Source organism: Schistocerca nitens, chromosome 1 (assembly GCF_023898315.1).
Source record: "Schistocerca nitens isolate TAMUIC-IGC-003100 chromosome 1, iqSchNite1.1, whole genome shotgun sequence".
NCBI classification, from domain to species: Eukaryota; Metazoa; Arthropoda; class Insecta; order Orthoptera; family Acrididae; genus Schistocerca; species Schistocerca nitens.
The window spans coordinates 245,453,244-245,466,953 of record NC_064614.1 but is presented as its reverse complement, the minus strand read 5'-3'; the positions used below and the strand labels follow the sequence as shown (position 1 = coordinate 245,466,953).

General features: G+C 37.8%; 1 protein-coding gene across 1 annotated transcript in view; it reads left to right on the top strand.

The window, feature by feature from the left end:
- The window catches only part of LOC126246778 (uncharacterized), a 204,711-nt gene that overhangs the window by 51,955 nt on the left and 139,046 nt on the right, over nt 1-13,710 (top strand). The window contains exon 2 of the mRNA XM_049948422.1: nt 11,730-11,849. Within this exon, the coding sequence (XP_049804379.1) occupies nt 11,742-11,849 (108 nt within the window). The 5' untranslated portion in view covers nt 11,730-11,741. The remainder of the gene's footprint in view (nt 1-11,729; nt 11,850-13,710) is intronic.

Below are 13,710 nucleotides of genomic sequence, written 5' to 3'. Positions count from 1 at the left end.
ACTATCTTTGACTGGTCTCAACATTTCCTTAATTTTCCTAGGTGGTCGGAAAACTGGTTTTATTCCTTGCCTCTTCAGGACTCTGGCTATCTTGCTCGTTGTAGCACCGCAAAAAGGAAGCCGCGCTATGTGTTGGTCCTCTTCTTGTATGTGGCCGGCATCGTGTCTTACTTTCTTGGAAAATACTGATTTAATTTCACCGGCAGAATAACCATTCCTCTGGAAAACAGTCGTCAAATGGTTAATCTCGGGACCGAGGTGGTCCTTGTCGGAAATAGTCCTGGCTCTGTGTACTAAAGTATTCAGCATAGCTCTCTTCTGAGACGGATGATGGAAGCTATGGCTATGCAGATATAAGTCTGTATGGGTTGGCTTCCTGTACACAGAATGGCCCAGTTGTCCATCCGGCTTTCGCTCTACCAACACATCTAAAAAAGGTAACTTCCCTTCCTTCTCTACCTCCAATGTAGAGACAACGGCTATGCACTTAGCAACACTTGGAAGAGTGCACTGGATAAAGAAAAATCGCAGAGAAAAACTTCTCGCACTTTACCTCCTGATTCAAGGGATGCGCTGCAAGCAACGCGGGATAGCAACTACATCTATGGAAGTAGAGGGCACCACTTCACTACGCGCCATATCGCTGACGTATTCCAGCCAATCAGAAGCCGTCCTTTGCATATAAAAGTGGGAACCTCGCTAGTTCACAACAGTAAGTTTTAGCCCTGATGACGACCATGGAGGTAGTGGTCGAAAGCTTGGAGTTTTATCCTGATTTGACGCGGCATGTACACCGAGAGATTTTTACTCAAGAAATACGTCGCGAAAGACTTCGTAGCCAAAGTAGTAAATGAATAGACGAACCTGTGAAACACATGGTAGCATGCAATGCACTACACTACTTGCTGCAACATTAGTGGTAACAGAACGACACAGTGCATGCGCATTGGGGAGAAAGCTAGTCAACAAACCGCAAACACGTGCATGACAGACACAGCTGAAAGTGTTGGAGCACCCAAAGCAAATAAACCCTATGAGCTACAGCCTGCACTAGTATTTTTGAAGCCTACTGCATAAAAAGGGACATAGAAAATTAATGGAGAATCTATACTATAACTATGGCTGTCTACACAATGCACACAAACAAAGAAAAGCTAAGGGGTTATATACATGGAAAGGGATCCTAAACTATGAGATATCTACTGAAGTTATGGCTACTCTATACATTATACCTATATATTACAAATTTAAGCATTGAAAGAGTATGCACTAATTACAATTGAGGGACCAGAAAACTCTTGCTGCAGGTAAACGAGCTAGTACAATATAAGTGGCAAACTTAATAAGAGGTTGCACCACGCATATAATACACTCTACCTTTCAGATTTGTAAGGTAAGTATAGATGCTCCCATGACATTAAATGAGTTTGTGATACCATGACTGCACACTGAAGTAAATGAGTACATGGTTGATTATATGAAAGAGGTATTAGTGACCATCGAGCCAGTGTACACTTATCTGTGAAGATTTAGTTTTAAGTTAGTATTAAATACTTTCTTCCAGGGAATGATGCACTGACACATCCTAAAGTGGAGAAAGATAAATGCTTGCCGAGTGGTAGGTACCAAATGAACATAAGAAAGGACTGCACTGCAAGTAAATATAGTTTCAAGTTTATGATATGTATGAATGTGATAGTGTGAAAATATGTGTAGATTAAAACAGTTGCACGTATATGATGCTGAACAAGGAGTCGAAACTTACCTACTGTGAGTGTCGTCTACCCATGAAAGCATTAAACACCTGATTTACATTGAAATTTTTGTGCACGTTTGTTACGAGGGCAAGTCAAATGAAAACCTTAAATATTGTTTTAAATATTATTTATTGTGCAGAAGTGGTACAAAGCTGTATCACCTTTCTACATAATCTCTCCCACACTCAATGCAAGTCCTCCAGTGCTTACAAAGCGCAGTAATTCCTTTCGAAAAAAATTATTTTGGTTGTCCGCGCAACCACTCATGCATCACATGGAGTACCTCTTTATCAGAGTGGAACTAAAGATGACAATACTTCATCCAAGATCAATTTTCTGTGCTCGACAATGTTGTAAAAACATGAACTTTCTGTCATAAAAGCGACAAGAAATTTACCTTGTCAACGGATGTCCGATGTAGCAGATGTACGGCTAGTGTCTCCACTGAATAAGTGAGAGTGACAAGGTAAAATACATTCCTCGGGCTGCTGATATGGAAACCAGTTGTCACCGCATCAAAGATTTCACAAAGGATCATGGCATTGAACACGAGCTTCATGAATTTGTGAAATGAAGGCTACTGTAAATGCATGACATGGGCACCCTGACTTTGTATTAAACATGTGAAAGTGAGCTGGGATGGTAACGGATGTTGATTTGCTTGCACATGCTTTGCAAGCTAAGCACTGGGCAGATTTTGACTGACAACAATGAGAATATGCGGTTACAGCAAGCACTTTGTTATGAAAGAAAAGTTATGTATTTATGTGTTAAAGGAAGCTGACATGCCTATATAAATTGATAACCATATAAGATAACTGCAATGGCTGAAAAATAAAGGCCATGTCCATACTGGCAGGAGTTATCAACTCATAAAAAGGGAATTAAGCCCAGACAGTATGCGCCTCCATATGACATCAGTGCACAGGGTGGGGAGGAGGGGGGGGGGGTCAATTGTAACGAATTATATTATCATTATTATTTTTTTTTTTTCCTCTCATTTTCTTTTTATCCATGTAAGATATATATAAAATTATAAGTTATTTTGCACCAGCATTACTATTGGGTCACAAACAAAACAAGTATAGATATGTTCTTCAGTTTTTTAATATCTAGACATTCACCTGTTTGTCTCTATAAGTGGTAGCAGGTGGACGTATGACGAGTTCTGCCCAGTTAAAACCATTAAAAAAATGTGTGTTTCAACCATACATTAAAGAAGTGTTACAAAAGGTTATTAGGAAAGCTAAGTAATTCGTACATTCATGTCGATCATAACTGTTTGTTCATCATTTCATCCTGCATCCAGAGGATTGAGGCAGACAAGAAGAATTTGTGTGAGCAGAGGAGGGGCGATACAGAACCAGTATTGTCACACCAAGCTCTATGCACAATGGTGGTAACAAGAAAGAGAAGTACGTAAATTTAAATGCTGAATATATGTATTAAATTCAAAGTTCTGTTGATATTAGTGCCAGTTAAAGTTCACTCAGGATATGTGTACCTTCCAATTCTTTCAATTATTCTTTCCAATTTTTTTAATTATTTAAGCGGCAATTTTTAATCAGTTTCCATTATATATTTTATGCATGCCTCCCTATTCTGTATTAGATTAGATTAGATTAGATTAATACTAGTTCCATGGATCATGAATACGATATTTCGTAATGATGTGGAACGAGTCGAATTTTCCAGTACATGACATAATTAGGTTAATTTAACAACATACTTAAGTTAATATAACAACTTTATTTTATTGTGTTTTTTGTTTTTCTTTATTTTTTATTTTTATTTTTTTAATTTTTTTATATTTTTTTGTTTTTTTTTCCTTAATTTATACCTAAAAATTCCTCTATGGAGTAGAAGGAGGTGTCATTCAGAAATTCTTTTAATTTCTTCTTAAATACTTGGTGGTTATCTGTCAGACTTTTGATACTATTTGGTAAGTGACCAAAGACTTTAGTGCCAGTATAATTCACCCCTTTCTGTGCCAAAGTTAGATTTAATCTTGAATAGTGAAGATCATCCTTTCTCCTAGTATTGTAGTTATGCACACTGCTATTACTTTTGAATTGGGTTTGGTTGTTAATAACAAATTTCATAAGAGAGTATATATACTGAGAAGCTACTGTGAATATCCCTAGATCCTTAAATAAATGTCTGCAGGATGATCTTGGGTGGACTCCAGCTATTATTCTGATTACACGCTTTTGTGCAATAAATACTTTATTCCTCAGTGATGAATTACCCCAAAATATGATGCCATATGAAAGCAATGAGTGAAAATAGGCGTAGTAAGCTAATTTACTAAGATGTTTATCACCAAAATTTGCAATGACCCTTATTGCATAAGTAGCTGAACTCAAACGTTTCAGCAGATCATCAATGTGTTTCTTCCAATTTAATCTCTCATCAATGGACACACCTAAAAATTTGTAATATTCTACCTTAGCTATATGCTTCTGATTAAGGTCTATATTTATTAATGGCGTCATACCATTCACTGTACGGAACTGTATGTACTGTGTCTTATCAAAATTCAGTGAGAGTCCGTTTACAAGGAACCACTTAGTAATTTTCTGAAAGACAGTATTGACAATTTCATCAGTTAATTCTTGTTTGTCAGGTGTGATTACTATACTTGTATCATCAGCAAAGAGAACTAACTTTGCCTCTTCATGAATATAGAATGGCAAGTCATTAATATATAATAAGAACAACAAAGGACCCAAGACTGACCCTTGTGGAACCCCATTCTTGATAGTTCCCCAGTTTGAGGAATGTGCTGATCTTTGCATGTTACGAGAACTGATTATTTCTACTTTCTGCACTCTTCCAGTTAGGTACGAATTAAACCATTTGTGCACTGTCCCACACATGCCACAATACTTGAGCTTGTCTAGCAGAATTTCATGATTTACACAATCAAAAGCCTTTGAGAGATCACAAAAAATCCCAATGGGTGGTGTTCGGTTATTCAGATCATTCAAAATTTGACTGGTGAAAGCATATATGGCATTTTCTGTTGAAAAACCTTTCTGGAAACCAAACTGACATTTTGTTAGTACTTCATTTTTACAGATATGTGAAGCTACTCTTGAATACATTACTTTCTCAAAAATTTTGGATAAAGCTGTTAGAAGGGAGATTGGACGGTAATTGTTGACATCAGATCTATCCCCCTTTTTATGCAAAGGTATAACAATAGCATATTTCAGTCTATCAGGGAAAATGCCCTGTTCCAGAGAGCTATTACACAGGTGGCTGAGAATCTTACTTATCTGTTGAGAACAAGCTTTTAGTATTTTGCTGGAAATGCCATCAATTCCATGTGAGTTTTTGCTTTTAAGCAAGTTTATTATTTTCCTAATTTCAGAGGGAGAAGTGGGTGAGATTTCAATTGTATCAAATTGCATAGGTATGGCCTCTTCCATTAACAGCCTAGCATCTTCTAATGAACACCTGGATCCTACTATATCCACAACATTTAGAAAATGATTATTAAAAATATTTTCAACTTCTGACTTTTTGTTCGTAAAGTTTTCATTCAATTTGATGGTAATACTGTCTTCCTCTGCTCTTGGTTGACCTGTTTCTCTTTTAATAATATTCCAAATTGTTTTAATTTTATTATCAGAGTTGCTGATTTCAGACATGATACACATACTCCTGGATTTTTTAATAACTTTTCTTAATATAACACAGTAGTTTTTATAATTTTTGATAGTTTCTGGGTCACTACTCTTTCTTGCTGTCAGATACATTTCCCTTTTCCGGTTACAAGATATTTTTATACCCTTAGTAAGCCATGGTTTGTTACAAGGTTTCTTACGAGTATATTTAACTATTTTCTTGGGGAAGCAGTTTTCAAATGCATTTACAAAAATGTCATGAAATAAATTATATTTTAAATTGGCATCAGGTTCACGGTACACCTCATCCCAGTCTAATTGCTGTAGGCTTTCCCTGAAATTTGCAATTGTTAAATCGTTGACCAAACGTACTACTTTGGAGGACTGTTTAGTATTGCTGAATGGAGCTATGTCATATATTGTAACTAGCTGTGCACCATGATCAGAAAGACCATTCTCAACAGGCTGAGCATTTATCTGGTTAAACTTATCTTGGTCTATAAAGAAGTTATCTATCAGTGAGCTGCTATCCTTTACCACCCGAGTAGGAAAATCAATAACGGGTGTCAAATTGAAAGAACCGAGTAATACTTCAAGGTCATTTTTCCTATTACCCTCTTTCAGAGAATCTACATTGAAGTCCCCACAAATAATAATTTGCTTCCCCCTGTCTGACAGATAGCACAACAAGGAGTCCAAATTTTTCAGAAATAGATGAAAATTTCCTGATGGGGACCTATATACAGTTACAATTATAAATGTGCCTTTATTTAATTTAAGCTCACAGGCACATGCTTCTATATGTTTCTCTACACAAAACTTTTTTGTTTCTATACTTTTTGCACAATGATAACTTTTGACATATATGGCAACTCCTCCTTTCTCCATATTTTCTCTCATTACATGTGCAGAGAGCTTATATCCACTTACATTTACCTTATCCATATCAGTAACAATGTGATGCTCAGACAGGCATAGTATATCTATTTCATTCTCAGCTTCTAAATCTTCTAAACAAACCAGAAGCTCATCTACTTTATTCTTTAAACTCCCAATATTTTGATGAAATATACTTACATTATTTTTAATTATACTTTTATGAGAACCTTTCCTTATTCTAACATTTTCAGTACTCTCCTGTCTGAGTTTCTCATTGTGCTTAGGCCTAGTTCCTATACCAGTGGTCACACGGTGTTCAGAGAGGCAGATTATGTCAACTGGGTTGGGTGACTTTAATTCATCAATGCAATTACCTAGGACTGAGATACAACTTGGTGGAGATAAAATTTCTGGTGATTGGTGAAAATTTATAATTGATAGCTGTGATTGGTGATCCAATGTGCTAGAATTGTGCTGTTTAATTTCTTTCCTAAACACTATTCACCTACTCCAGAAATAAATCTCCCATACCTTATCCCACCAGTCACATACCATCCCCTTATACCCATAGTCCAGCTACAAAGGAGCAGTCCTCTCTTGACTCAGTACCACCCTGGACTAGAGCAACTGAATCACATTCTCCGCCAGGGTTTTGACTACCACTCATCCTGGCCTGAAAGGAGGAATATCCTCCCCGATATTCTTCCCATATCTCCCACAGTGATATTCCACTGCCCACCAAACTTGTGCAATACCCTTGTGCATCCCTTCTCCACTCCTACTCCCAACCTGTTGTCTGAGGCTCATATCCAGATCAGATGCAAGACCTGTCCCATACATCCTCCCACTATCACATATTCCTTGTCACAGGCATCTTCTATACCCCATTACTGGCAGGGCTACTTGTGAAAGCAGCCATGTGATCTACATACTTAGCCAAAGTCATTGTGCTACATTCTACATGGATATGACAACTAACTAACAGTCTCTATACATAATGCTCCCACCAAACTGTGTCGAGTGAACATTGGACCACCCAGTCACTGAACATGCTGACACGGACATGATGGCTTCACTTTAATGATTGTGTTACAGCTGATGTCATCTATATTCTTCCCAGTACACGAGCTTCCCTGCATTATGCAAGTGGGAATCCTCCCTACAACATATTGTTTCTTGCTGTAATCCCTATGGTTCAACCATCTGTATTCCCTGTCCTAAACCTTCCTTAGTCCCTGTGCTCCACCTGCCATCTCCACACCCTCCCCTTCTTATTCCTGTTTCGGTATTACACATGTGTCTATTCTTCCAGCGTACCTATACAGTCTTTTCCATTTCTCTGTTCCTCTTTCTCCCTCCCTCTTGTCACCCCTGCCCCCTCCCCATACTCCCCAAGCACAGCTTCCCGGTGCAATACTGCACCTAGCAGCCCTATCCTGTCCCCACTGCATCCCTGCACAATCCCAAAGGCAGCAAGAGCACGTTCCCCCATCCCTACCCCAAATCCTGCCCCCATCTCTGTCCCATGCCTCGTCCATATCTTCACTACCTAACCCAGTTAGATCCATGCTCGCATCACATGCAGTCCAGGCCTTAGTACCTGGAGACAATGGAGATGTATGTGAGCTGTTGTCTGAGTGTATGTGTGTTTTCTACTTCTGAAGGACGACTTTGCCCAAAAGCCAAAATATTTCTGGCACCTGTCTCACAACTCAGTGCCTGCTCTATGTGGTATTGCATAATTTTACTATGAGAGATATGACACTGAGACTGCACTTTATAGGTTTTATGTATCTTAGTTTCCATTTCATTTTAATTAACTTCCGGCTTAAAACCTGCATGGGTCCAAAATTTCAAACTGCCATGCGTCTGTTCCTAAAATTTCATTTTTAATGCCAGCTAATTTTTTTCTCAAAACACACAGATATGCAATTAATATTTTGTAGTTCCTGGTCATCTTTAACTTTCACATTTTTGTCTATGATGTAAAGGATCTTTGAAAACCATAAAACAAAATGAGGCATTGTGACACTAAAATATGGCCCTGCTATTAAGTGATGAGATAACATTAGCAGTATGAGGTATGCAGGTACAGGGAGTCAGCAAAAATATGGAAACACCAAAAAACACAACACATTACTATACTTAATATGGGGTAGCAAAACTGTTGGTATTCAAAGCAGCTTACAGTGTTCTCAGAATAGATAAATATGGATTTTGTAAAGTTTTCAGTGGAACCTGATAACATTCTTCCTGCAAGATAGTGGCAAGTTTAGGACATGACAATTCAGGTGGATAGCAAATATGCACCCTTCTCTCCCACAAAGGTTTAGTAATATTGAGATCTGGTGGCTGTGGTGGCCAGAGGAGATGCAACAATTGATATTTGTGCTTACAAAAGCAGTCCTGGATTATGCAAACTGTGTGAACAGGGGACCTTTTTATCTTGGAAGACAGAATCACCATTGTGGAACAAGCACTGTACCGTAGGATGGACCTGGTCAGTCCGAATTGTTGGAAACATTGTGCAACAAGACCCATAAATGCCTTTCTTCAATTGTTTGAGCATCCAGGTTTCATGGCTTTGGCACCATGTTTTCCTGCAACAGGCATTTGCATTACTGAAGGGCGGTTTTGGAATTCCAGTTCACCCTGAAATCCTGCTTGTAGACCTCCTTTCATGATGTTTTGGTGCTGACAGGTTTCATGAGTGTGACATTCAGTTGTGTAGAGACTTATGCAGCTGTTGTCCTCTTATTTTTCATCACAATCCTTTTCAATGACCATATATCAGATCACTCAGCACACATTTTTGTCCATGTTGTTACTTAGAGGATGGTATTTTCCTGCTTTCCTTGTGTGTAGTACATATCTAGGGCTATTGATAAGGGATTTCAGATTGATTCTGTATTTCTGGATTTCCGGAAGGCTTTTGACACTGTACCACAAAAGTGACTTGTAGTGAAATTGCTTGCTTATGGAATATCGTCTCAGTTATGTGACTGTATATGTGATTTCCTGTCAGAGAGGTTGCAGTTCATAGTAAGTGACAAAAGTCATCGAGTAAAACAGAAGTGATTTCTGGCTTTCCCTAAGGTAGTGTATAGGCCCTTTGCTTTTCCTTATCTATTTAAACAATTTGGGAGGTAATCTGAGCAGCAGTCTTTGGTTGTTTGCAGATGGTGCTGTCATTTATCGACTAATAAGGACTAAAAGGAATCTGTTAAACTTTGGCTACACGATAAATCAGTCTAATCTAAAGGCCATAAATTCAACTAAATTCCTATGTATTACAGTTGTGAACAACTTAAATTGGAAGGAACACATAGAAAATGTTGCGGGGAAGGCTAACCATAGACTGTGTTTTATTGGCAGGACACTTAGAAAATGTAACAGATCTACTAAGATTGCCTACACTATGCTTGTCTGTCCTCTTTTAGAATACTGTTGCACAGTGTGGGATCCTTACCAGGTAGGACTGACAGAGTACATTGAAAAAGTTCAAAGAAGAGCAGCACGTTTTGTATTATCATGAAATATGGGAGAGAGTGTTATAGTAATGATACAGAATTTGGGCTGGACATCATTGAAAGAAAGGCATTTTTTGTTGCAACGGAATCTTCTCACGAAATTCCAATTGCCAGCTTACTCCTCGGGAAGTGAAAATATTTTGTTGACACTGACCTACATGGGGAGAAACGATCACCATGGTAAAATAAAGGAATTCAGAGCTTGTATTGAAAGGTGTAGTGTTTGTACTTTCCATGTGCTATACAAGATTGGAATAATAGAGAATTGTGAAGGTGGTTCAGTGAACCCTCTGCCAGGCACTTAAATGTGATTTGCAGAGGATCTATGTAGATGTAGATACGGTGCTTCTGGAAACACCAAACATTTTAGGTATGTTGGTTGCAGAACCACCCAACATAAGAGCACCAACAATTTTCCCCACTTTAAAATTCACTTAGCTCTGACATAATGCACTCACCACTACATACAATACTATCCTGACCATGACTGACATTTGCAATGTATTGAGGACATTGCACACGTGCTGCTTATGGTCAAATACAAAAGCACAGCCTGCTGGCTTGGCTCGCATATGCATTTGTGCTGAAACCTGCATTTCTCATGGTGTTTCTATATTTTTGTCCAACTCCTATATGTACTAATGCAAGACAGTTGGAATAGTAATGCACATGAGATAACCTGAATATGACTTGTTGGGTACTTTGTATACTGTTTAATAATTCTAGTGGCTCATGTTTTTGTTAAATTTTTCACACAAAAATAAGTGTTTCTGGTAATAATGGTCTTTCCCTTAAATAAGCCTAAATTTGTATTGCTGATCTCTGTGGGACTATTATAATTATATTAGTTATATTATATTGGGATGCTGAAAAGTACGATATACTATTGATGAAAAAATGAATGAAATACCACACTGATTTATGAAAAATATTGACAATACCAACATTTACTGCCAGTTTCACTATTCACAATCACATTCCACACAAGAAAGACAATGTAAACAATTATATAACACTTTCAGGACCAACATCAGTTAATCTAAAACATATTTTAAAAAGAAACAAAAAGATTAAATAAAGCAGCACATTCACCATCAAGTAAGCAAAGGGAATCATTCATTTATGCAGTAAAATAAATAAAAATTAATAAAGCAGATTTGTTATTATAAGGCAATATCTCTATTAGGTTGGAAATTTAAAATATGCAGTTTGTAGCATTTCAGTGAAGTAAATCAGCAGGAAATTATTAATGCAGTTATTAACTTTGGAAGAATGAGCTATATTCATTGCTGACAGGTTGCATGAGCATGACATTCAGTTGTGTAGAAACCTTTGCTACACACAACAATGTTCTGACCACAACTGATGAAGAGAATTTCAGTCGAGAGCCTCACTTCCAAGGTGTCACAATGTTTTGCTGAATATCAGTATGACTTGGTCGCTGAGTGGAAAAGCACTAGACTACAGATCCATATGTCTTGAGCTACAAACCCAGTTGGTCCTACAATTTTTATTTATAATTTATCACTTCTTTCACCTTTGGCAATTTTCACCAATGTGAAAAATGCCTGTTGCACTATGATTCAGAGTCCATGTTAAACTGTATTGCCCCTATAGCTGGACAAGTAAGTTAGTTCAGTGTTCAGAGGAAGGCAGTGGCATACCACATTCATTTGGAGCATGCCTAGTAAAAGCATTGTGGTGTTCAAACCAATGACAGTTTTACTTAGTAGCAGAATAACAGTAACTTCAGAGTTAGCCAAATATTGTGATTTAGGAAAATGTGGTGATCGTTTTGTAACTGTCTACCAAACCTCTGCTAATTTGTTAATTCATTTCACTCTTTCTCTGTATTGGTTAAATTTATTTTACTGTAAAAAGCACAACTGTATTCAACTAACAAATTTTGTTTTTGTTATTCTTTGTTTCAGATCCTGTCAGCAATGTGTCCTGAACACATTGTTTCACTTTTCAGGCCCCTTTTTGATAATAGTGAGTGTGTTGAAGGAAAAATTGTTTTCAAAGAAGAAATTGTTTCCCTGTTTGTTGAGGTACAAAGAAAATATTTAAATTATTTAACATTGTATAAGAACTCATTTTTGAATAAAACAGAGTGAACTTTAAAACAATGCCAATGCTTTTCCACAGTCTGGCAGATTGCTTCCAGCCATTGCTGAGAAAAAACATTCAAACATGCTACTAAAATAGTTCTGCTAGAGATCCCTCTTTTTAAGCTCTCTATACTTTCATTCACCTCTGTCCATTGCTGCTGGGTTTCTTGATCTCTGACAGTGACGGAGGTGACCTACTGACAGAATGTAATGTGCATTCTGCATTGTGCCAGTGTTTGAACACTGTCAAACTTTTTGGCAATACTCATCATATTCATTACTTCCACAGGAAACACACAGCTGTATTCAGTATATTGATTAACTGAATGGTGCAGTCTCTGTTGAAATCAACTGTGAATAAAATTGAATGAGAAGAAGTAACACACTCACCTGTAGATGATTGTTGCATGCCAGATGGACACACACTTCTTTTGAGATACTGTGTTTTCTGTGAATCAAGTGCACTCTCCTACATACAGTGATAAAACACATCCACATTCAGCATCATTGTCTGTTTATGAACTGTTGTGTGGTTTAAAAAATGTGGAGGTAAATGGGTAAAATTCGTGGGACAAGGAGGAGATAGAGAGATTGTAGCACCCACATAGAGAGTGAGGAAAGTAGCTCTCAACTTACCAAGCAAAATGAGGACTGAAAATGTGACAAGAAAGGAAGAGGATGTGAAATGGTGGGGAAAATGTAGAGGGAAAAAAAAGAGATATCAAGATTTTACCAGGGGAGGAGTGATGTAGGAAACAACAAGAGATGTAAAGTGAGGCTAAGGGTATGGAGATGGGAATATAAGGAGAGTAGAGCTTTAGTCCTGGCAAATATGAAAATGGAGGATATGTTAGAAGCACATATCCAGTCTATTCAGTCCAGAGTAACTGGTTCTAGGATCATGGATAAAAATGACATGGATGTGGACGGATCAAAGGGTATGGAACTAGGAAGGTCTTTCTCAGAAAATTACTCCAGGGTGATTGTGAGAGTGAGGGAAAATTTCTGCTTACGTAGTCCAGAAGAGCTGGTGCTAGAGAGGAGCAGCTGAATGGTATGGCTATGGAAAGAGCTAACAATGTCATTGATGTTGTCATGTGCAGCATGTTCAGCAATTAGGTGTTGGCAGTTAGCCACAGTTTTATGGTGGTCATTCCTGTGGGTAAAGAGCTGATGCATTGTGAAATTTCCTGACAGTTTAAATTTTGTGTCATCCTGTATTCCCAACCAAAAACTTTGCCTTTTCTGTCAGCAATCTTACCAAGTGGGCTTCTAGGTGCAATTCACAACTCACCCTCATATCTTCAACTCTAGATTCTTGCCCACATTCAAAAAATCACTGAAATACTCTTGATACAGTGCTGGACTAGAGCTTCTGAAAGAAAAGACATCACTTGGAAACAGCTTAGCCAAAGACTAGGGAATGTTTTGAATTTAAATCACTCTCTCTGCAAGATTATGTGCACTGGTTTAAAACCTCCTGACAATAAAACTGTGTGCTAGACTGGGTCTCAAGTTCAGCACCTTGTCTTTCATCATGGAAAATTCCTTTACTGACTGATCTATCCAGGTTTGATTTACATCCTGCTCTCATGGTATCAATCTTGCTACTGGACTTGCACTATCCTTTCTCCCAGGGGAATAGTGCTAGTGCAGCAAGACGAATCAGAAAACTTTTGTAATGTTTGAATTATAGGAGAAATATATTGACAGAACTTAATCTTTGAGATCAGAGCGTAAGATATTCCAGGATGGTGCAGTCTGTAAAATAGTTCCCTGTGAAAAGCGAAGTTCTGGTCTC